Raw genomic sequence first — 23747 nt, 5'->3', positions numbered from 1 at the left:
TCTCTACTAAAAATACAAAAATTAGCCGGGTGTGGTGGCGGACGCCTGTAATCCCAGCTACTCGGGAGGCTGAGGCTGGAGAATTGCTTGAACCTGGGAGGCAGGGGTTGCAGTGAGCCAAGGCTGTGCCACTGCACTCCAGCCCGGGACACAGAGTGAGACTCCATCTCAAAAAAAAAAAAAGGTAACACTTTAAGAAGTCTCTCCCCTATCACTCTCACTGCCCTGGAGCTGATCAAGGATGGGGAAAGCTAACCCCAATTACCAGAGTTCCATGGTCCCAAAGGGATCCCAGGGCCCAAACGATGTGTGTCAAAATATACCACCCTTCCTGGGAAGGCAGGACTCAGCATTTTCCCCCAGTCTTAGAAACGCTACCCCACGCCACCCCAGCCCTATCCCCCTAAGTAGCCCCTTTTGTTGGTTTCTTTTGTATCCTTCCAGTGTTTCTTTGATCTCGGTCATGTAGCAGGGCCCTTCCTTAAGGGAACCTGGCTCGCTTTCATTCAGGGGGCTCTGGGCTGAGCACTGGCTCGAGTCTGGGAATCTGGGGATTGACTGAGGAGCCATGAATCTTTCGTGATTCAAATCAGGCTTCTGTACACTGGCCTGGAGCCCTTCTGCTTAGGCCTTCAGAAGACTACCTGCCTATTTCAGTTCTAAGATCACTGTGATCAACTAGCCAGCACGAAGGATCTCTGCCAGGGAGACTGTCGTGATCCCTGCTTTGGCTGTGCCATCCCATGCATGGCACATCCACCTTTTCTTTGGTGAGTAAGTGCTGCCACTTTGGAATCTGCCACACCCACTGGACTTAGGAGTTCCTGCTGGATGATACCATTCCCACTGTCATCCTGGCCCACAGAAACTGAGATATGCTTGTTGTTTTAAACTGCTAGGTTTGGGGATAATTTGTTAACACAGTATAGATAACTAATACACTTAGGCCGGGCACGGTGGCTGACACCTGTAATCCCAGCACTTTGGGAGGCCAAGGCAGGCAGATCATGAGGTTAGGAGATTGAGACCATCCTGGCTAACATGGTGAAACCCCATCTCTACTAAAAATACAAAAATTAGCCGGGCATGGTGGCGGGCGCCTGTAATCCCAGCTACTCGGGAGGCTGAGGCAGGAGAATGGTGTGAACCCAGGAGGCAGAGCTTGTAGTGAGCAGGTATGGCGCCACTGCACTCCAGCCTGGGCGACAGAGCGAGACTCCGTCTCAAAAAAAAAAAAAAAAAAAAAAAATAATACACTTATGTATCCTTTTGCTACTTCTTTATGTACTATAAGCAAATATGAAGACATATTCTTATTTCTCCCCTTCCTTTCACAAAAGCTAGGCAAGTTGGCCCTGGGGTGGCGGGAGAGGAGAAGCTCACCTGCAGGGAAGTGCTGTTCTCAGAGAACGGGGAGCTGAAGAAGGCGTTGATGGTGTCCAGCACGACGCTCAGCACGTACTTCTCCAGGGCGGGGTCAGCCACGCGCTTCTCACGCTTGCTGCAGACCTGAGGCAGGGGAGAGGGATGCCTGGGGGGGTCCTCACATGGGGCCCCTCCACTCCCACCCCTCCTGGGGGGCTTTGCCCACACCCCACACGGGGACAGACCCGCGCCATGTCCAGGGTGAAGTTCTCAAAGAGCGTCCAGATGTGGTTGCTGGTGTAGATCTCCTTCATCTCCACCTCCGTGTCCACGTAGCAGTGGTTCACGAAGTTCACATAGGCCATTTTCACCTGGGCAGCGGGCGGGAGGTCAGGGGCGTGAGCAGGCCGCCTGGCTGGGCTGTCCCTGCCACATTGCTCCTGTCCCCTGGCCTCCCAGTTCCTGCCCAATTCCCTGGCTTGGCTTTGCCCACTCTTCCTGTCCCGTGGCTTTACCCGCCCCTTCGCCCCATCTCCAGCCGTCTTGCCCAGTCCCCCAATCCCCACCTCAGTGATGCAGTCCTCATGCGTCACCACAGACACCACGTCCTCCAGCGGCAGCAGGGAGGTGCACTTGATCTCAGTGTAGACGTTTTTGCCCTCGGCACAGGCAGCCAGCAGGTCCACCAGGGAAATGTGGTACATGAGGGGGCTGTGGTCCTCCACGCCATCGCGGGCGGCCTTCATCATGTCCAGCAGGTGGGCCAGCGATGCCTTATCGTTGTAGAACACGACCACATCGTCACCTGCATTGGTCAGCTGCGGGCAGGAGGGGGCACGTGTCTCACACTCTTGGTCCAGCAGGCCCTGGGCTCTCCTCTCCTTTGCTTACCAGGGGGAAACTGGGACTCTGACCACAGAGTCCCACTTGAAATCAGGAAATCCTCCCCTGGCTGGGATTTGGGGGTTCCCAGCTGATGTCTCAGGCCCTCTGCCAGCAGAGATACTGACCCCAGGACCCAGAAAGTCCCTGCTTCTCCCCACTGGAAAGAAGTCCCATAGGGGTCATCTCAGAGGCAGCTTCCTCCAGGAAACTCTCGCTAATCCTGTCCTGCTCACCCCCTCCCTCCCCTGGGCTCCCACAGCGGTTATTTAAACCCTCCTCACTGAGCACACACCACATCCCTCTCGTGCCAGCGACTGCATTATTCACAGTAACATAATAATAGCAATTAATAATTAACACTGCGCAGCAGTTCCAGCACATCGTGTCTTGTTTATGATGTCCTAATCTCCCTTCAGTGTTTGCTCCTTTCTCCCCCTGCCGCCTACACTGTCAGATGCTCAGGGGCAGGGACCACGTCTGTTCCAGATTTAGACCTAGCCCTTTATCCTTCATGCCTTCACTCAACGGGTGTCTGTTGAGAACCTACTATGCGCCACACACTGGGGCCCTTGCAATGCACACAAACGATGGGGTCCCTGCCTGTGCCCCCCAGGAGCTGGCACACAGCTGATGTCCCCCGTGCACGTACAATCCGTGGCACGTAGCGGGTGCTTCCTGATTTTAAATGAACGAAGACAATTGACAAGTGAAGGAATGCGTGCTTGATTTCTTTCTGGCCTATTGTCTGAGTTCTGCTGGGTGTCTGATGCTGCTGGGACCCTGTTTGCGTTCTATCAGGTCCATAGCCTGAGTTCTACCACATCTGCAGCCTCACTTCTCCCTCTGCGTCCCCTCCATGGTCACCAGCTGAATGTTCCTTTTGTGACCCACCGTCTGACTTCTCTAACTCTGCAGCCTTCCCGCCAAGCCTCTGCTCTGGGCCCCCACCCCAAGATCCCTGAGCACCCCTCAGCCCCGCCCTCACCTCAGTCATGATCATGTCCTGGCACTTCTTGACGTACTTGCCCTCAGCCTTGATGACGGTGTGCAGGAAGTCCAGGTACTGCACATGGCGCCCGTGCGTGGCCAGCAGGTGCACGAAGTGCTGCAACACGGGCTCGCTGATCTCGGAGCAGAGCTGATAGTTGTTCAGGAAGATGTGTTGCATGGTCTCTGCCTCCAGGAGCTGCAGTGGGGGGCATCTGTCAGAAAGAGTTCTGGGCCCTGCCCCCACCCTCCCACCTCCCGCCTCGTCCAGGTGCTCCCAGCCCTGCACCCTCACCCCTGGTGTGAGGAAAAGGTGCAGGTGCTTGTGCAGCAGGGCCTGGTTGCCAGGGTTCCCTGCACAGAACTTCTGCAGGAACTGGTGCGTGTAGCGTAGGATCTCCATCATCTTGGCATCACCCTGGGCACAGGAGGCAGGGAGAGGGTGTTGGGCCCACCAAGGAGGGAGGCGAGGCCCCAGCTGAGCTCTGACAGGAGCAGGGGCGTGTCGGGCTTGGGACTGGGACCATGAAGAAGCCAGGGTAAAGGGAAAGTGGGGCCCCCAGGTCAGGATGGAAACGTGTGAGGGGCAGGAGCTCAATGGCCAAGATGAGGCTGGAGTTGGGGCAAGGTGACAGGGTCATGGTCAGTGTCAGGGTGAGGCCTGGGACATACTGAGATCAAGATCAGTCATGGCAAGGGGCTGAGGGTCAAAAGAGGAGATGAGACGAAGATTGGAGTCAGGAGCCAGGGTGGGCCTGGGGACAGGTCAGCGTAAGATGTCAGGATGAGGAATCAAAACCAGGGGTCAGGACAAGGCCAGCACGATGTCATGGGTCAAAGAGAAGTTGGGTTCAGTTAGGGTCAATGTGGGTCAAGGTAAGGAAGCTGAGGGTCAAAGGTTGAGATGAAGCTGAGATTATCAGGGTTAGGTTAGAGAGGGGGATAAAAGGGAGTCAAGGTCAAGAATCAGCATGAGGCTGCGCTTAAATCAAGGTCAAAGGGGATTAGGATGAGGGGTAGAGGGTCAAAAGTGATACTAAGACAGGGTTCAGGGGTCAAGGCATGCCTGCAAACAAACAGGGCAGTGTAAGAGGCCAGGTGAGGATAGGAGAGGTTGCCTGCATTAGGGCCTAGCGTACGGGTGAGGTCGGGGTTCAGGGGGAAGCCGCCCCAGAGAGTCAGAGGTCAGAAGTCAGAGCTACCTTGTCGTAGGGGATCTGCAGCAGGTCCAGCATGACCTTGTGGGCATCCATGTTCTTCAGCAGCCGTTGCTGCTTCTTCCTCATTTGCTCCCCGACCCCACACATCTTATTCAGCCTTTCCAGGATCTGCAGGGGAGGCGGGTGAGCCAGAGCCCCTTCCCTACTTCTCAGGCTGCCCTCTGCCTGGCCCACCACAGACAAGTTCCAGCTGGCACCCGGGACAGGAAGGGGGAAGGAGGTCACGGACGCTGAATCAGACCCTCGCAATAGGCCAGGGAAGCACTAAAAAACCCAATTCCACCCATAAAAGTAAATAGAACAATATGACTGCAAAATGGAATTTCATGAAATTCCTTCAGCTTTAAAATAATTCCATCTGGACCTTGGCAGGGCTGTTTTTAATGTGCAGCAAAGGCTGGAAGATGTCTATTGTGAGGGCCAGTGGCTGGCCGACGGAGAGGCACAGGAGGCCTGGCCAGCGGGAGACCCCAGGACCATTGGGGCTACAGAGCCCTACCCCGAGGACCCTTGGCCACTCACGCCCTTGACAATCTGGTAGTTCTCACTGCTTTTCTCCCCTGGTGGGTGCAGAAAGCCCTCCTCGTCCGTGGGCCGCTGGAAGCACAGAGAGGATGGAGGTCAGCCAGGCCCAGCCCTCACAGGGAGGTCTGCCCTGGCCCCCTGCAGCCCCGCTCACCTCCTTCTTGTCCTTGGCTGCGCCTGCCTCCACCTCCTCGCCCTTGCCGCTGCCCTTCTTGTCCACCCACAGCTCTGACTTCTCCACCATGGTCCGCAGCCGGTCCAGCTCTGACTTGATCACCTTGTAGTTCTCCACGTCCTGCGCTGAGATCAGCAGCTGAACCTGAAGGTAGAGGATGGGCCTGGCTGGTGAGATGGGCTCCAGGTCCATGCCACTTAGAGACCTCCAGCATCTTCCCTACTCGAGGGTTCCCCTCCCAGCATCACCTGCCACCACCTGCCTCTCTCCACCAAGCCAATTCCCACTCAATGTTTCTGGCTCTGCCATAAGCCCACCACCTCCAGGAAGCCTTCCCTGATGGCCACAGGCCTCCCTGCACTGCCTGCCCTGAGCTGCCACATAACCTGGCTTCAGTTACTCACTGACTAGTGCCTCAAGTGGCTGTGGTCTGTCACTCATCCACTGAGACCCCAAACACGCAGGGCAAAGCATAGTGGCAGCCCTGAACCCTGAAGGCCCAGGCCTGCGTCTGACTGCCACCATTCTCGCTCTGGGTCAGTGGGCAATGGAGGAAAGCTCCCTGGGCCTGGATTTCTCCCCGCTCTGGAATGGGAGGGAGAGTAGTAACCTCGCTTCAGGGCTGCTATGAGAATGCCATGCAATAATGCAAGTCCAGTGCTCAGTGCCTGGTACATGGCAGACACTTATTTTTTAAAGGCCAACACTGACTGGTATTGATATTTCACAGGGAGCTGTTGGGACTGCGTGACATCACAATAGCAAACGCCAGTCACGTCAGTGAGGGTTGTCCACATGCTAGGCATGATTTGAAGCATTTAGCATAGGTGCACATAATAGAGTTGGCAAACTGTAAAGTGCTGTCCACATTGTAAGAAATGGCAGGCACTAAGCCAGCTCAGGAGATTCAGTCTTCACCTAGGAGCTCAGCAAGGCTGAAAACCCCAAATGTGCATCCCAAGTTAATCCCTGAGCTGTAAGCTCCGTAATCATCATTTACTGTCCCCCAGTGCCCGGTGCAGGCCTCATGCTCAGGGCCAGGGCCAGGTAGTCCCGTCACCTGCTTGAAGGTGTGCATGGCCTCCTGGCGCTGGCTGAAGTGCTTGAAGAGCAGCTGCAGGGCACCCGAGACCAGCGGCGCATAGTCATGCATGGTGAGGTGGATGAGCACGCGCAGGAACATGCGGCCGCCCTCGTCATCCACCTCCAGCATGCTGCTTGTCTTCCTGCGGACATGAGGGCGCAGGGCGCGTGGGTGAGACTGGCACGCTCCCTGCTGTCCGTGGCCGGTAAGGGGGCCCTGGCACAAGCACACTCCCCGCCACCCACTCAGCAGATGCAGGGCCAGTCTAAATGTGTTTAAAATATTGACACTTTCTCAGCAGTTTAACAGCCACTCCCCTGAATCCCCGGAGTGACCCGTGTCTCCTGGGATCTCTCAGGACTTCCCTTGATTAAGCAACTGAAGCAAGAACTCTTTTATTTATTTATTCATTTATTGAGACAGTCTTGCTCTGTCGCCCAGGATGGAATGCAGCCAGTGGCATGATCTCGGCTCACTGCAACCTCCACCTCCCGGATTCAAATAATTCTCCTGCCTCAACCTCCTGAGTAGCTGGGATTACCATTATGCGCCAACACACCTGGCTAATGTTTTTATTTTTAGTAGAGACAGGGTTTCACCATGTTGGCCAGGCTGGTCTCGAACTCCTGACCTCAAGTGATCTGCCTGCCTCGGCCTCCCTAAGTGCTGGGATTACAGGCGTGAGCCACCGCGCCCAGCCAGAAGCAAGGACTCTTAACACAGATCCCACTGCCACCATGCCAGGGATTCATGGGTAGAAGCTGGGCCCATGAACAGAGATGGAGAAAACGTTACATCTTTATTTTTCCCAACCTCTAACCAAAATACAGCATTTCCTTCAATGAGGAAATATTTGTGGCACCTGTGAGTCTGTCACCAATAAATATCACAGATGTTTTCACACCACCTCAGAGTTGTTAAAATCACAAAATATCGTTTATATTCGTCGCTCCCTTGAAGTAATGCTACTAATTATACCCACTGGTGCGGCTCGCTACTTAACGTATTAGCAAAGAGGCACACATATCACTGTCACTGCTAATTTGTTTTCTCCAATATTTTGATAAGTGTCACTCCAAGCCATTGGTTCCCTTTGTCTTGTTATGTGCTTTATTTTATGAGTTTACAATCACCATTCTGAAAAGCAGTCTATAGGCCCTGCTAGACCCAGGCATAAGCCTGGCCCCAAGATGCTAAAAGCCCCCAGTAAGCCTCCGCCTCCAGCCCCTCAGGGCTTCGGGTGGATGGGCTGCATGTCCCCACACTTCCTCCCTCCTGTGGGACTGGGGACGTTGTTCCAGCTATCCAGCTACCTGATTCAAGTCCACTGCACAAGAGAGGCACACCTGCCCTGAGTAGGGGTGGAAGAATGGCGGGATGACTAGGAACCAAAGGGCCCCCGAGATCAGTGGGACTGGGGAGGCAGGGGAGGGGCTGAGCACAAAGCCCAGTGAGGGTCTGCAGAGAGAATGGCAGAGGGAAGGGCCAGCCCCCAGCCCAAGAACCCAGACCAGCCCAAGAGGGGGTATCGAGCCTCCCAACCCCACACACCCCTGCAGCTCAACCCTGGCCTCACCCCACTCCAAACATGGCCTCCGCCTGCTCCCCGATACGATCCAGGTTCATGTTGGCAGCTGTGGGGAGAGGGGCAGATGGGAGCAGGTGGTAGGCCCAGCCCAGGAAAGAGGGGAGCACAGGCAGATACTGAAACCACCCTCTTTCCTGCACTGGCTGCACAGCAGCTGCTCTGCCTGCCCCTTTCTGGGAAGGAACCAAGCAGGGGAGGAGTCACAGCCCCCTACTTCCCTGCAGGGCAGTACAAAGTGGGCAGAGATCCAGGCTGAGAGTCAGGAGATCAGGTCCTGGTCAAGCTCAGCCTCTGATTGGGTTGTCACCTTGAGCAAGTCCCTGCTTTTTGGTGAGCCTCAGTTTCCCCATTTGGAAAACGAAGGGAAGGGTGCCTGCCCTTCCCCCTCACTGAGGCAATTAAATGAGACAATGGAGAGAAAAGGCCTTTGCGGACTAGAAAAAGGAGCAGGGCTTGGGAGCTGGCTCCACCCCACTGCTGTGTATCCCTGGGGAAGTCGCACAGCCTCAGCCTGAAGGCAGGGCAGGGGCTCACTGGTAGAGTCGAAGGCAGGGGCTGTGCCATCAGCCCCACTGTCCTGCATGGGAAACACCTCCACGAACTCCTTCTTGAAGACAGACAGCAGATAGGAGATGCGGTAATCCAGGCGCACATTGAGGATGAACTGGAGAAGAGGGGAAGGAATGAGGAAAGGGTCAGGTGAGGATGGGGTGAGGACTGACCTGAGGTCAGAAGGCCCTTCCTATTTTATGGGGAGCAGGGGGCCCCCAAAAAGGCTCTAGCACTTGGGGTAGCGGGGTCCTCAGCACAGTCATTCGGGATGCTCCAGGATGTCACAGCAAAAAAAACAAGACCCCTCTCCCCAAGGAGGCCCAGGGTGCCCTCTCCCCAGCTCTTGCCCCAGTGATGGAGGACGGGGGCCTCCTCTCAGCATGAGGCAGTGAGCACCCCTGCACGCGGCCCACTCAGTCCCTCTTTCCCAGGTTAGACACTGACAGGAAGGGGAATGAAGCTCCCAGGTCCAAAACCTGACTCTTGTCCTCCTATCCTGCTCAGCCAAACAGACCCTGGATACTCACAGGAGGGGAAACTGAGGCCTGTGAGGGAGGAGGAGCGGCTACTGTGGGGCAGACGTGAGGATGCAGGGTTTGCAGACATGGGTGAGTCACACAGCCTCATGGTGCACAGGGCCTTTGGCCAAGCCCCAGGATGCAGACATGGAAGGCCCAGCCCTCAGAATGAGTCAGAAGCTCCCTCCACTCTGACTCCCCGCCAGAGGTCCCCCATGGAGGTCACTGCACTACCCTTCCTGCCCTCTGGTGACAGCAAGGCAAAAGCAAGCATCCCCATCCCTCCTCGGGGATGAGCCCCTTCCTGGGGTGTGGCTGGGGAGTCTCAGATGAGACCAGAACAGCGATGACCGCATCCACCTTGCCAAGAAATAGGTTCTTAAATCTCTAGCTCTGCTTCAAAATCCCTGTGACCCTGGGAAAGTACCCTCCCCGCTTTTATTTTCCCCATCTGTAAAATGGGAGAATTGAGTTAGATTTCAGTGCACGTCAGAATCACCTGGAGGGTTTGTCACAACACAGCCCACAGGAACTCTCCAGTGTTCCTGACTCAATAGGTCTAGGGTGGGGCCCGAGAATGTGCATTTCTGTTTTTCTTTCCATTTATTTATCATTATTACTATTTTTTTAATAGAGATGGGGTCTCACCCAGGCAGGTCTTGAACTCTGAGCTCAAGCAATTCTCCCATCTTGGCCTTCCCAAGTGCTGGGATTACAGGCGTAAGCCACTGCGCCCAACCGAGAATGTGCAAGCTCCCAGGTGAGGCTGGCCCAAGAACCACAATGTGGGAATTGCTGGGCCTGACAGCCAATCCCAATGGAGCCTTCAGTACCAAATACTGAGATCTGAAGGGGTTTGCCCTGCCCAGCCTCCCTATACCTGCCCCATTACCCTCCCCCTATCCCCAACATCTCCCACGTGGTCCTGGCCCAGGCACCTGAAGGATTTCCAGGATCTTCAGCTTGGTCTCCATCACCACAATGTCCTCATTCTCCTCAAACTTGCTTCTGTCCAGTGGCTCAGCAGCACTGGCCCCAGCAGGCAGGCTGGGGGCACCGAAGACTGACTGCTTGCGGCTCAGCACCATGGTGGACATCATGTGCCCCACGCCCTGGATGGACCGCCGCACATTCTTACCTGTGGAGCGGGGAGTACAGGAGGTTGCTGAGGAGGTTGTAGAGGGTGTATAGCAGGGATCCCTGGTCTGATGAGGGAGGCAGAGGGTGCACATTCTGTTTGTGTCAGCTGCAGGCAAAGCCTTGCTAAGGAAGGGTCAGGGCTAAACCAGGAAGGCTTCCTGGAGGAGGGGAGCTTTAAGCCAAATCTGGGGAAAGGAGGTGGTGTCAGGGCAAAGGTGAGCTGTGTGGGGAGATGACTGAGAATTGTCTGTAGGAAACCATAAGAGCAGCTACACAGCCTGGGGACTGAGGGGACACTGCAGGGAGGACAGCCCTGAAAACAGTACCAGGCTCTAGGCACCTTTTGTTTAGATGAGTTTATGCAGCCTGGGAGTGTCTGGGAGGGCAGGGCTGCCGCTCGCTCATCCCTCAGACAGGCTGTGCCTCCCTCCTCCTCATACACACAATGACAGGGCTGTCTCGCTCCTCCCTCACTATCTCCCCTCAAGATCAAGCAGGGTTGGAAGGCAACTCCCCCAGACCCTGCGTCTCCAGGGAGTCCGGGCAGGGACCCCTCTGGTCTCGCTGAGGTGGGAGAGGCTTGGGCCCAAGATATCCCCTTGAGGAGAGCCAGGTTGAGTGGGGGGAATGCGGGGCTGGGGAAGGTGTTGATCTGAGGGAACTTCCTGTGCTAGAAGGAGGCTGAGGACCGCCAGGGTGGCCCAAGCCGGGCAAAGGCCTCACCGCCGGGGTCCTCATAGGCCTGCAGCATGGCCGGGGGCCCCTGCACACAGTCGATGATGCCCAGCAGTGTGCGAGTGAGTCGCAGCAGCTCGCTGAAGCTGTAGAAGCCGAAGTAGATGAGGTTGTGCGCCAGGCTGACCACCTGCGGAGGGGCGGGGCCGAGGTGAGGTGGGAGGGGCCGGTGCACGGGGGCGGGGCTTCGTGGAGGGCGGGCCGGGACTGGGGAAACTTCGTGGAGGGCGGGCTGGGACTGGCGAAAGGGGCATCATGAGGGCGGGGTTCCCAGGAGGGACAGCGGAGCAGGGAGAGGCAGCCATTTCCCAGGCATTGGATCAGCAGCCTGCCTCTTGGAGAATCCCAGCCTTCTATACGGTACCCCTGCACTGGCTGGGGACACAGAAGGAAGTGGGGGGATCCCACAGCCGATTCCTGGGTGCAAACTGAGGCCAGTGTAGGGCCAACCAGAGCCCCACGGACCCCAGCCCCTGGGCACTCCCCCAGCCACCTCAAAAGTGAGCTTGTTCTTCTCCTCGTTGGCAAAGGGCACAGCCTCGCTGACCACATTGTTGAGGTAGTCCTCCACGAACTCCATGGTGTTGGCAAACTTGTTCTTCTTGTCATCTCGGGACGCGTTGAGGTTGGAATCATAGCTGAAGGTGGAGGCCATGAGGCACGAAGGTCCCTGAGATGCACCCACCCCAGCCTCTACCCCTGCCCCGCCCACCCTGCCTCCACCCCTCTCACTCCTTGATGGTGATGGCTGTGGGGATCTCAGTCCAGAGACGGGCAAACTTGACCGGCGTGACCAGCTCCTGGGGGTCGCGGTCCACATGCACGTGCAGCATCAGGTGGCAGAAGGAGGCGCGCAGGTCAAAGGGCAGCATCTCGTCCGCCATGCACAGGAAAATCAGGTCCACACCCAGCTGCTGGGAGATCTCATCGATGGCCAAGTACTGGCGGTCCAAGCACATGCGGGCAAAGAGCTTCAGCTGGTACCTGCAGGACAGGGAGGACGGTGAGGACACGGCAGATGGCAGCCACAGGGCTGCTGGCACTGGGCACTGGACTTGGTGAGGACTCAGTAAAATGGCAAAGGGATTAGGTTAAAGATGCACCAGCTGCAATTCTGAGTTAGAAAGGTGAATGGAAAACCTGTCTGTGATGACGAGTACTTGCAATTCTCCCCCTCCTGGCTAAGACTCAGCCAGGACAGGTTTTTATGGGAAGAGGGATGTCTGAGAGATGAGGGAAAGGGTGAGAGACAGGGGAGGGCAGTGAGGTGAGAAGAGCCAGCCTTGGCCAGGAAGGGTGAGGGCAAGATGGGAGAGAGAGGACAGGGAAGTGGGTAGGTGGTGAAAGGGGTGTGACCTTGATGGAGGGGATACAAAAATGAGGAACGTAGGAAGCTCTGTGCTGCCCTGGCAATACCAGGCCCTCTGCCTCCTCCTCACAGACATGACTTCCCAGGGGCTCTGGAGCCGGACAGCCTGGGTGTGGGCCATAGCTCACTGCTGATGGCTGTGTAACCTCAGGCAAGTTCCTTTACCCCTCTGTGCCACTGTTTCCCCAGTTTTACAACAGGAGTAACTATAGTAGCTACAACAAGGGTTGTCATGTGGCTCAAATGAGGGATCAGGACAAGTGCTTTAAAAGGGGACTACTATGTGGCAAGCATTTAAGAATGGAGTCTAAAGAGATTTTTTTTTTTTTTACTTTTTTTTTTTTGAGATAGTCTTTCTCTGTAACCCAGGCTGGAGTGCAGTAGTGTGATCTTGGCTCACTGCAATTTCCACCTCCCAGGTTCAAGCGATTTCCATGCCTCAGCCTCCCGAGTAGCTGGGACTACAGGTGTGTGTCACCATGGCCAGCTAATTTGGTGAGGTTATTTTAATAATACACATGTTTGGAAACAGGTTGGGTTTCTTGGAAGCCTGGTTCCTGTGCTGCGCCACCCAGTGCTACTGGGGGCACACAGTCCTCTTCATCAGACTTCCTGGAATGAGGCTGCATGGCAGGGGAGTGACAGCAGGGACACCTCTTCCGAGGAGGCAGGAGCCCCACCTGAGGCTGTCAGAGCTCATCCTCAGCAGGGATTGGCCAACAGCCTATTGAGAAGGCTCAAAGGCACAGGAAGAGGGGGGAGGAGCTGGGGCGGGGCACCTGTAGTAGCTGAGCACATTCTCGTCGTGGGCGTTGCCGGCCCGCGCCTCCTGGGCCAGCTGCCTCACACTCTTCTCATGGTGCTCGTTATTCTTGTCAGTCCACGTGAGCCACACTTCCTCGTCTGAGTACTCGATGCTCAGGTACTCGTGGGATTGGGCCATCTCCTTCACGGGCCGAAGTCTGCAGACCACCAGCAACCTGTCACAGGGAGCCACGGCCAGGGCACTACGCCTGGACCCCTCCCTGAGCACACCCGGCCGCACAATGCCAAACACCACAGGGACCCAGACAGACCATATACATCTCAAGGGCAGGGTCCATGGCTCATTCTTTTCTGTGCCCCTTCCCCACTCCCCCACCCCGCCCCACAGTGCCAGGCACACAGCAGGACACATAAGAGGCAGAGAGTTCACAGCTGCAGAGAGCAAGGATGCCAGCTCCAGCCTGAATCCAGACAGGGCCTAAGCTCTAAGACAGCTGGGCGCCAGCAACGTGGAGCCCAAGTGCGGGCAGGGGGCGCAGGGCTCACTCAGTCTGGATGAGAATGTCACTGTTCTTGGGGTCCAGCACACACTTGCAGATGAGCTCCTGGGTGACGGGGATGGCAATGTGGTTGGACACACACAGGTCAGAGAGGTAGTCCAGGAACCTGGGGTGGTGATAGCCAGGGGTGGGGAGAGGGTCTCAGAGGCTGGTCCCTCTAAGGACGGAGCCCACCCTTCCCTTTCTCCTTCCCCAGCTGGCAGCACCGCCACCCTGGGACTAGCTCCCTCTCAAGGCTTAGAGATGGATGGGATGGACTCCCAGGTCCCCAAGGAGGAAGAGCCCCAGGGCATCATCCTGGAGTCCGGGAAGGCTAGATGGGAGTTCAGGGGGACAGGGTGAGGAGGCGCAAGGGCCAAGGTGATATTCAAAATATTTAACAACTGGTTCAATACAGGTTCTGACTTTGTCACTGGAGAAGGTCTTGGGGGCCTCTAGTGGTACCAGGAGTCATTCCCATTGTTGCTAGAGTGGGCCAAATTTGGGGGGATCCCAGAGAAAGGCTAGGGAGGCTAAGGCCTCAGGGGGGTGGCAGTTACCAACAGGTGCAGGAATAGTTCAGTATTCTCACAACCAGCAGACTTTCTACCCAGGCAAGGGAGGAGGGAGGGGCAGGCGCCGGTCGGGGAGGGGCTTCGGGCCCACCTGGGCTCCCGGTTCTTGCGCACAAGGCTGACGAATGTCTCCACCTCGGTCTTGGTGATGTGCTTTTCCAGGAGCTTGCGATTGTTGTGCAGCAGGGCAGTGATGGTGTCCTCAGCCAAGATGTCATAGCCAATCTGGGACTGCATCATCCCAAACTGCTTGGCGATGTGCTCCTGGGGGGCAGACAGGCTGGGGGTCACAGAGAGTCACAGGCGGGCCACAGGGCCCAGCTCTGCTCTGGAACACTGCCCCCAGACCCCGAGATAGGGACCCAATACCCTAGAAAGGTGGAGGTCCGGGAGAGGAAGCATCACTGGGCAGAAAAGTGACTTAGATTACGTAGTTATTTAGCTCGTGGGCTGTTTCCCACCAGAGCGAAACCTCCACGAGGGCAGGGACCTTGTTTGTGTGGAAGGATTGGCTACATAACTTGTCGGGCCCAGTGCAGAATGAAAGAGCAGGACCCTTGCTCAGCACAGAATCTAACCCAGTGCAAGGCCCTTGTGAGCAGTGGGCCAGGTCCCGTTCCCATGAACTCAGCCCTGCTGTCTGGTGCCCTACCGGACCTCAGACCCCAAAACAGTGCCTGGCACAGCACGTACGCCTGAGGAAATCACTTGCTGAGGAAGGAACACGTAGCCAGCGAGTGGGCCAGCGGGGCAGTGGCACACCTGGTTCTTGCGGTAGTCCTCCTGGGAATGCCGCAGCACACGGTAGCACAGACGGAACATGTGCTGATAGGGGGCGTTCTTCTGGTCTGACAGCTCCTCCAGCCGCACCAGGGGACCTTCACCCCCCTTCTCACGGAACGGGGCCTTCAGAATGCCAAAGATCTGGGGGAACACGGAGGGTGAGGACTGATTGCCTAACACCTGTCTGCATCCTGAAGTCATCCCAGGAGTCATCCCTGAGCCCCGACTGACTCTGCCCTAAAGCCAGCCCAGACATCGGCTTCGAGCTGATTCTAAGCTGGACCGCAACCCCAGACCAGCCATCCTCAGCCCCAATTCCAGCCCCAGCTCTCTCTACTCCTTGTTGGAATCCCGAAGCTGACCCCAGCCCATCCCTCCCTGATGCAGATTCTAATCCCAGCTCAGATCTGGGGCCTGGGGGAAGAACAGAGGGTCTCGGCAGCTCAGGGTCTGAGGCTAAGAGAAAAGGCAGGCAGGGCCGCTGTGGCCACAGCTTAAGAGATGAGACACAGGCCTGCCTTGTCAAAGTAAAATGTTACATAATTACAAAAATGTTTTAAAGGTTGGGGCTGGGTGGAGAGGTGAAAAAATTGTTCTGAAACAGAGAGCAAAGTGACAGAGCAACACAATGGAATGAAAAAACCTTAACTGGATCCTCATTTAAAAAAAAAAACAAGCTTTACAAAAACATTCTGGGAACATTAGAGAAATGTGATATGGACTTGGTATTGTTGTGATTTTCTTAGGTGTGAGCATGTACTATGGTTATATAAGGCAATGTCCCTATTGTAATAGGGATGCCTGCTGAAACTTTTGGGTGTAAAATGCTGCCTATTTTGAAATGTGTGGACAGAAACATGGATGTGTGAATAGAGCTACATAAAGCCAAGGCAGCAAAATGGTGAGGCACCTTGTTCCCTGTACTATTCTTCCAATACTTTCTCAATATTTGACGATTCTCATAATAAAAAAATTGTTAAACATTTTTTTGAAGCACAGCTCTGGACCCGACATCCTGAGCTCAAATCCTGTCTGCCGCTTCCTAGCTGTGAACCCTGGGCCAAGCAACTCTGGCCTGTGTTTCAGCTTCCTCACCAGTAAAACAGGGTAAGAATCACGGTGCCTCCTCCAGGCAGTGAGGATCAAATTCGTCGACACATGTGGGGTACTTAGGGAAGTGCCTGGCACATGGTCGTGCCCCATATATACGGGTTTTTGTTAAAGTGGAGGATGAGCCTGCAGTTCAAGGCATCCTCTCCCGGCACCCGGCCCCTCCGCGTCCCCTCATGAGTACACACGCACCTGTTTGAGGATGTTCTGCTCCCTCATCAGCTTCTGCCGTTCCCGGTTGGGCTTGGTGACCATGATGTCCAGGACATTCTGCCCATTGTTGGGGACATCACTGACAAAGAACACCAGGTCTTCCAGCAGCTGGATGACAAACCTGGGTGAGGGTACCCGGGGATGACGAGTGTGAGATGCCCACCCAGCAGGTGCCCCTCGTGGGGAGCCAGTCCCTCCCAAAATATGGCTTTCCTGAGTTCACTCGGCGGCCCCCAAAGCATAAAACCCATCCTCAGCCTACAACTCCTCTCCCCGGCTTTCCCCTGAAATACTCTCCAAACACGCCCAGCCCCACCCACCCTGGATTTCGAAGTGGCCCCAAGACACAGAATCTCAGAATATCCCAAGCTGGAAAGGAAGTGCAGGGCACAAGGCGGGGAGTCTGGTGTGAAGGGGGCTGCATTTGCATCCTGACTCTGCCACTTACTAACTCTGTGACCCTGGGCAAGTCTCGTAACCTCTCTGAGCCTCAGCCCCGTCATCAGTAAAGCAGGGCTAAGTGGCCTTGAGACCAGGCTCAACACAGTAACCAGCTCCATCATAGGGTTAGTTCTGGGAGTACTTGAGCTGTGAGGCACCCAACTCCTGGACCCAACTCCAGGGTCCCAGGCTCAGCCAGGGCCCCACAGGGGCCAGTCCCCCACTCTCTCCCCAGTTTGCCTGGCTTCTGCTTCATGACTCCTTTCTTCACGAAATGCAGGCCCTGGGAGGGCAAGATCACTCAGAAAACCTCTGTGCCACTGCAGCCCACCTGCGGTCATTCTGGCTGATGAAGCCCTCATTGAGTTTCTCCACGGCGCTGGCCAGCATGGAGCTGGCATCATTGGCAAAGTCCAGGTCTCGGATCTCGGACACAGGCACCGACACAATGGCAAAGGCCTCCTTGTCTTCCTTAGTGGGGCAGGTGCCCAGCTGCAGGGACAGGGGTCAGCAGGGCACCTGGGAACAAGCTCCGGCCCTGGCCCCAGCCCCACCCCCACCCCTAGGGACCCGCACCATGAGCCGGATGGGCCGTTCCTCCTCGATGTCAATGGGCACATTGGTGCTCTGGATCCACGTGTTGGTGCAGAGGTGCCGCAGCCGGACGTACGAGTTCCTGCAGGTGGGTGGGAGGGCAGGGACTCGGGGAGTGCACCACGGAGTGCGTCCTGCTGCCTGCCGGCCTACCTCCCCAACACTGCCATAGTTTCCACCCTACTCCACACCCTCAAAAGCTGTGGGACAGGGGCCACTGGTGCCCCTCCAGATAAGGAAGCTGAAGTCAGAGAAGAACAGCCAGAGCTAGCCCTGCACCCAGGCCCCGTCCTGACCACTGCACTAACACGGGCAGCCTTGTCCACGCTTCCAAAACCAAAACTTGTTTGTACACTTGGGACCAAAATTCATTTGGACAAATGAGGCTATTTAACTATTTATCCCATTGAATTTCAAGATGCACACATTTCATAGAACACAAGCATTACACAGAAATACTCAATGTCTATGATTACAAAATACAAGTTTACCTTTCTAAAATGAAAAGCAATCTGAATACCAAATCCATCTGCCTCCGAGAGTTTCAGGGAAGGGACTGTGGGCCTATGTCGTGACTCAGTTAACTCTCCCATTAGCCCTGTTAATAGGGAACCTTGATGTTCCCACTAAAATGACGGAGGCAGAGTGAGTAGCAGCCTGAGGGCATACAGCTTAGGACACACCAAAGCCTGGATTGACACTTGAGAAGTTTCTTGATGTTCTGTCCTAGAATCTCAGGGTTGGCGGGACCTCAAAGGCCAGAGAGTCTGGCCTCCCCATCCAGTGTTTGGGTTCCCCGTGCTGCTGTGTCCTAGACAAACTGCCATGTAGCCTGTGCTTGAGCACCCAGACCAACTGGGGCAGGCGCTGGGCACGCGGCAGCCATGCAATGGTGGTCAGCCGCCAACAGACCTGAGAGCTGGATCCCCTGAGGGATGGGACCTTCAGAGAACCCAGAGGCCAAAGGACCTCAGGAGGGAGGAGGAGTGAGGAATCCAGAGAGTCCCAGAGATGGGAGGTCCCAGAGATGGGAGGGCCCAGCCTGGGCACCACCAGCCAACCCCAGGCACAAGGCGCATACCCACCGGGGCACAAAAGAGTCGGTTTTCTGCAAGGTGGTGGGGTCCAGCTCAAAGAGAGAGGCAATGTCGTTGCCATGAGGAACGGCCACCAGGCGGTACTTGATCTTCTCCCCAGCATTCCTGCGGCCTGCACGGCCCTGGGCCCCCTGGGTGAGGACCCCAAGTCAGGTAGAAAGCCCTACCTCCTTTCAAGCCCCCAAAGCACCTGGGATCCCATCTGAGGGGCCGTCTCCCTCCAGCCCCTCTCCCCGGGTTTCACAGCCTCTCCTGCCCCCGCCTACCCCCAGGGCAGGCCCATGGCCTCACTGGAGACCTGCTTTGCTCCTCACCATTCCTGTTGCCTTGGGATCCGAGGCATCACCTTTGTAACTGGGGTTCTCCTGGACAGAGATACAAGATGCAGGGGAGCTACTGGACACCAAACTATACCCACACGAACCCACTGCAAAACAGTCACCTACATAGGGCCCTGGGTTTGGGCAGGCAGCCTCCACCCCCCAGGGGTGCCCATATCGTTCCAGGGGAGCCCTTCATGGCCCCTCTCTATAGAACCACAAATGAACACACATACACACCAATGCCCCAACACACACAAATGTGTGCATTACAGACACATGGGAAATTTTGCTCACTCTGTATCCCCAGTGCCTAGGATAGTGCCTGGTACATAGTAGGAACACAGTGATATTTATTAGGCTTCTTTACAGTCATGCCTTTATTTCATAATATTGGATAAATGCATGAGTGCAAAGAAGTCAGGGTCCATAGGCACATGTGCCACATATTCAGATATGTGCACACACGCTCCCGCACACCCACGTGTACATGCACACAACATGAGCCCCAGGACGCCCTCTGCCTCCCGCTCACCTCAGCAGCCAGGTAGTTGCCCGTGGCCAGGTGCTTGAAGCGGTACAGGCCATTCCAGTGCCCAGCTCCTCCACGGCAGGGGTCGTGGTGGACCACCTGGGGGCATGCAGGTGTGAGGCAGGAAGGAGAGACTGGCCAGGCATGGGGAGTCAGACCCCGGGGAGGCCTGGAGATCTCTGGGTAGGTGGGTTCTGGACCCTCCCTGGCCTTTTGACTCTGGAGGCGCTCAGAGGGAGGTAGGGGTCAATATCCCACCCTCCAGGATGGTGGGGAAGAGGGAGAGGTGACATCCAGGGCTAAGTCCAGGGTGCCAGAAGCAGGGCTCTTCTGACCTCCACCTCCCAGAGAGCATTGGAGCTGGTGGCCGAGGTGGCCGACTGGCGCAGTGTGGTTCTCAGGAACACCTGCAGCTTGCCCTTGTACTCGTCACAGGTCAGGAACTTCTCCTGCTCCGCATGGAACAACCGCACCACGTCTCCCTGCAGGCAGCAGGGTGTGGCTCAGGATGGCTGCGGCCCCTCCAGGCTCAAGGACCCACCCAAGGCCCAGCCCCACTTGCCTCAGACAGGGGTGGCTGCTGGCAGGGCCCCTCTTCCAGAGCTGGCACACAGAGAGGGGGCTGCAAGCTGAGCCCCCCTAGAAAACAGCCAGAGCCCAGGCACTCTGCCCTCAGCCCATATCCCAGACCCCAAATCCAGAGCTCTCCCAGGCCTTCCCATGTTCAAACCCACCCTGGACCGCCTCCCTCCCTATCTGCGCCTCTAGACACCCTGCCTAACCTCTAACGGCCCATCTCCAGTCACCCTCTCCATGAAGGAGGGGGACCTCACCCCCTCAGTCTTCCCAGGGCCATGACTGCCCCTCTCTCAGGGTCCCTTCTGCCTAAATATTGGTAGGTTGTGCCCATTTCTTTTGCTCCCCTGTTGGATAGGGGCAGCATGGAGGGCATGTCCATGGCTTTGGACACAGATACTACGTTTGGATCCTGTCTCTGCTTTTTTTTTTTTTTTTTTTTTTAGACAGTCTCACTCTGTCACCCAGGCTGGAGTACATGGCACGATCTCAGCTCACTGCAACCTTCGCCTCCTGGGTTCAAGCGATTCTCATGCCTCAGCCTCCTGTATAGCTGGGACCACAGGTGCGTGCCACCACGCCCGGCTAATTTTTTTATTTTTGGTAGAGACGGAGTTTCACCATGTTGCCCAGGCTGGTCTCGAACTCCTAAGCTCAGGCAATTCACCCGCCTCAGCCTCCCAAAGTGCTAGGATTACAGGCGTGAGCCACTGTGCCCAGCCTGCCTCTGCTCTTAAAAGTTGTGTGACCTCAGATAAGTTCCTTAACATGTCTGAGCCTCAGTTGCCTCTTCTGTAAAATGGGAATACTATGACCTCCTTGCAGAAATTGTGAGGATTATAATATGCATGATGAAGTCACACTGCACACTTACCGCGTGCCAGCCACTGTGCAAGCACTTGTAAGCTTTCTCACCCAATCCTCACACCAACTCTCTGGGTAAATACATCATTAGCCCCATTTTATGGGTGGAGAAACTCAGGCATAGAGAAGGTAAGTATCCTGCTGAGGGTCATGCAGCTAATGGCAAATGGGACATGAATCTGTGGCCCAGTTCCAGGGCCTACACCTTCATCATTCCATCACCTTCCTCCTGCTGAGACCCTGCCGCCCAGCCAGCACACAATGCATGGCTGCCACTCTTGCTATCATCACTAAAGGCATTTTCTGTCTTCCCTCCACTGAACACACACTAGACACAAAGCATTCAGTGAATACCTGCGGAGTGAATGCAGCAGTGAATGCAAGAATGAATGACGATACCCAGATTGGTCAGTTACTATGGCAGAACCTAGTGACTTCTGTGCCCCAGAAGCGCAGGGCAGGGGCAAAAAAGCAGTGGACTTAGCACCAGAAAGCCTTGCTTCTGAGCTGCCTTGGAACCATGGAGCCATGGCGGATTCCCCAGAAATAATCCTATGTAGACCACAGAGTGAGGCCCAAGTGATGCTTCATTTTATTTGTTTGTTTGCTTGTTTGTTTTTTTTGAGATGGAGGCTCGCTCTGTCGCCCAGGCTGGAGCGCAGTGTGGTGCAATCCTGGCTCACTGCAACCTCCACCTCTCAGGCTCAAGTGATTCTCCTGCCTCAGCCTCCTGAGTACCTGGGATTACAGGTGCCCACCGCCACACCCCGCTAATTTTTGTATTTTTAGTAGAGAAGGGCTTTCTCTATGTTGGCCAGACTGGTCTTGAGCTCCTGATCTCAAGTGATCCACCCGCCTCGGCCTCCCAAAGTGCTGGGATTACAGGCGTGAGCCACCCCGCCCAGCCAAGATGCTTCATTTCCTAAGTGCTGCACAGATTCAGGGCTGGAACTTTAGGGAAGGCTTCTGGGAGGGGTAGTGCATGGCTGGACCTTGATTAATGTGTGGATGATGTGCAGACTTAAGGGTGGGAGGGAGGGAGGGAGAAGGCATTGGGGCAGGGCATGGGTGGACGGGAAGCAGCCCAGGAGGTAAGAAGAATGAGGAGGGTGGGGGACTGAGGCAGCCTGAGCACGGCAGGGGAGTATAACAGAGCGGCTCAGCGAGGGGAAGAGGGCAAAGGGAGCCACTGCAGGCTTCTGAACAGGGAGGTGCATGAACACGCAGCCTCCTTAGGTGGCTGCTCTCGGGCCTGTCACCTGTCCCTCTGACAGGTTTCACAGCTGGATGTTCCTGCCTGCTCCCCTAGCTGGACAGCCTCACACTCTACAAATCCGCCCTCCCTGCCCTCCCTCTGCACCCCGTCTGCTGGTTCCATCCCCTGCAGCCCCACCCAAGAGACATCTGAACTCTCCTCTCGTCCACATCTGGTGTTTAGGTTTTCTCGAATGGTCTCTCCGGTGGCCCCAGACAGCTCCCTCTGCCCTCAGTCCTGGATCCTCCTGAAGTCTTCACTGCAGTATTTCCCAGGCCCCCCTTCTCTCCCAGAGCTCACATCAGCATGTTTGGGACCAGGAAGGAGACAGGCGGTGACCCCTAACTCAGCAGACAGGGCAGCCTCACTCCCTCGCCAATGAGGGCACAGGGCAAGGGGCAGGGGGCCTGGCATGGATACAGGCAGCAGGAGTCGGGGAGAGGATGGTGCTCAAAGGCTCTGGGTGAGGGGGATGGAGACCCCCAGTCCACTGACACCCCCTTAAACAAGAGAGAAAACAGACCGGGCAGGACCCAGGGAGGATGGAGAAGGGGGCTGTGGCCAGAGACGAGAGAAGTGGCAGTCCTGGTAGGGCCATGTGGGTGGGGCCCTATGGAAGTGGAGGGAGGCTGGGGGGTGCAAAGCTGGGGAGAGTGTAAGGGCCTGAGGCCTGGTGAGTGGAGAAGGCAGGAAGAGGACCCTGGTGGGGAGGGCTGGGTGGCCAACTGGGCAAGGCAGGGATTCCCAGTCCTTACCCCTTTCAACACCTCCTCCAGGTGGTCCCGGAACTGCATAAACAGGTTGATCTTCCAGCTGGTGTTGCAGTTCACAGAGTTGACCTGGGGAAGGGTGACGAGACCTGTGTTGCCAGGCAGATCCCAGCCACTGAGGGCCCAGAGCAGGGCTGAAAGGAAGAAGCAGCCCAGCCACCGTTATAGCACAAGGACAGGGTGTCTTCTCCCAGGCAGGGTCCCCAGACCCCAGCCCGGCTACCTTGGGGCCACCAGCCTGTGGGGTGGAGAATGAGGGCAGCGTTGGGAAACGGATGCAGTAGCCATGAGGCCCAGCTTGTCCAGCGGGCCAGATGGGGCTGGAGGCAGAGACTATGGTGGTGAGCGGGGTGTCTTCACCACCAGGGGTGCATGGACGTCCCTGCACTGCCTGGCTGACCCCCGACCCCCTCACCTCCTTGCAGCCGGCATTATCACTGAGTTCGTAATTGCTGGCATGCAGAGGCTGCCCGGCGTTGACAGGATTCAGGATCACCTTGTCCCCCACGACCACCTGAGCAGACAGGCAGGACAGGTTAGGTGGGAAGGGCAGGGCCCTCCTGTCGCCACACCTCCAGGCCTCCCTCGGGTCTCAGTCTGCCCTTCTAAGAAATGGGCATGACCTTATCCAGTCCCCACACCGAAGACCCTACAGAAACCCCTCTGGAGTTCCACCAGGCCCCTCCAAGCCCGGCCCTGCCCTCACGTTGTCCCCATTGCTCCGCAGCTTCCAGAAGGGCTGGATGAAGAGCCAGGAACCCTCGTTGCCTGTGGCATCCAGGGTCACCCGCATGGCGTTCTTCTCCAGCAAGGCTGGAAGCCGCTTGTTCACCGTCAGGTACTTGTTGCTCTTCATGTGCAGGAGCTGGGGGTCAGGTGGGTGCGGAAAGGTCACCGGGCCCCAGGGGGCAGCCATCAGGGAGGGGATATGGGGGGATGCCCTAGACCCTTGGTCACACCCTGGCTGCACACACAGTATCAGACACCTGTCACAAACACACAGGCCGACACCCACAGCCACAATCACACACAAACATGCACACAACAGGCACACCCCCATGGATACCCTGGTGATCACAAGAAAGAAGCTGTTCTAAATACTTTACATAGATTAGCTCAAGTAACCTACAATGATCCAAGAGGGAAGCACTATTACTGCCTGATTTCACA

General features: G+C 56.2%; 1 protein-coding gene across 2 annotated transcripts in view; it reads right to left on the bottom strand.

Annotated features, from left to right (window-relative positions):
* Nucleotides 1-23747, bottom strand: part of ITPR3 (inositol 1,4,5-trisphosphate receptor, type 3) — a 75385-nt gene that overhangs the window by 15075 nt on the left and 36563 nt on the right. Inside the window, exons 5-33 of one of the 2 annotated variants that reach the window (XM_011986490.1) lie at nucleotides 23284-23442; nucleotides 22993-23091; nucleotides 22563-22646; nucleotides 19448-19594; nucleotides 19116-19211; nucleotides 18575-18625; nucleotides 18249-18391; nucleotides 17146-17245; nucleotides 16901-17061; nucleotides 16108-16249; nucleotides 14785-14946; nucleotides 14114-14286; nucleotides 13455-13574; nucleotides 12923-13105; nucleotides 11507-11758; nucleotides 11268-11412; nucleotides 10763-10904; nucleotides 9838-10037; nucleotides 8364-8493; nucleotides 7818-7875; nucleotides 6218-6383; nucleotides 5137-5301; nucleotides 4980-5054; nucleotides 4440-4565; nucleotides 3533-3655; nucleotides 3236-3436; nucleotides 1932-2183; nucleotides 1611-1736; nucleotides 1384-1509 (exon numbers count right to left, since the gene is read on the bottom strand). In XM_011986490.1, the coding sequence (XP_011841880.1) occupies nucleotides 1384-1509; nucleotides 1611-1736; nucleotides 1932-2183; nucleotides 3236-3436; nucleotides 3533-3655; nucleotides 4440-4565; nucleotides 4980-5054; nucleotides 5137-5301; nucleotides 6218-6383; nucleotides 7818-7875; nucleotides 8364-8493; nucleotides 9838-10037; nucleotides 10763-10904; nucleotides 11268-11412; nucleotides 11507-11758; nucleotides 12923-13105; nucleotides 13455-13574; nucleotides 14114-14286; nucleotides 14785-14946; nucleotides 16108-16249; nucleotides 16901-17061; nucleotides 17146-17245; nucleotides 18249-18391; nucleotides 18575-18625; nucleotides 19116-19211; nucleotides 19448-19594; nucleotides 22563-22646; nucleotides 22993-23091; nucleotides 23284-23442 (4107 nt within the window). Of the gene's footprint in view, nucleotides 1-1383; nucleotides 1510-1610; nucleotides 1737-1931; nucleotides 2184-3235; nucleotides 3437-3532; nucleotides 3656-4439; nucleotides 4566-4979; nucleotides 5055-5136; nucleotides 5302-6217; nucleotides 6384-7817; nucleotides 7876-8363; nucleotides 8494-9837; nucleotides 10038-10762; nucleotides 10905-11267; nucleotides 11413-11506; nucleotides 11759-12922; nucleotides 13124-13454; nucleotides 13575-14113; nucleotides 14287-14784; nucleotides 14947-16107; nucleotides 16250-16900; nucleotides 17062-17145; nucleotides 17246-18248; nucleotides 18392-18574; nucleotides 18626-19115; nucleotides 19212-19447; nucleotides 19595-22562; nucleotides 22647-22992; nucleotides 23092-23283; nucleotides 23443-23747 lie in introns of both variants that reach the window. The other variant, XM_011986489.1, reaches the window with a different exon arrangement.

Source organism: Mandrillus leucophaeus, unplaced genomic scaffold (genome assembly GCF_000951045.1).
Source record: "Mandrillus leucophaeus isolate KB7577 unplaced genomic scaffold, Mleu.le_1.0 Scaffold3, whole genome shotgun sequence".
Lineage (NCBI taxonomy): Eukaryota > Metazoa > Chordata > Mammalia > Primates > Cercopithecidae > Mandrillus > Mandrillus leucophaeus.
Note: the sequence above shows the minus strand (reverse complement) of the source record. Positions and strands in the feature narration are given on the sequence as shown.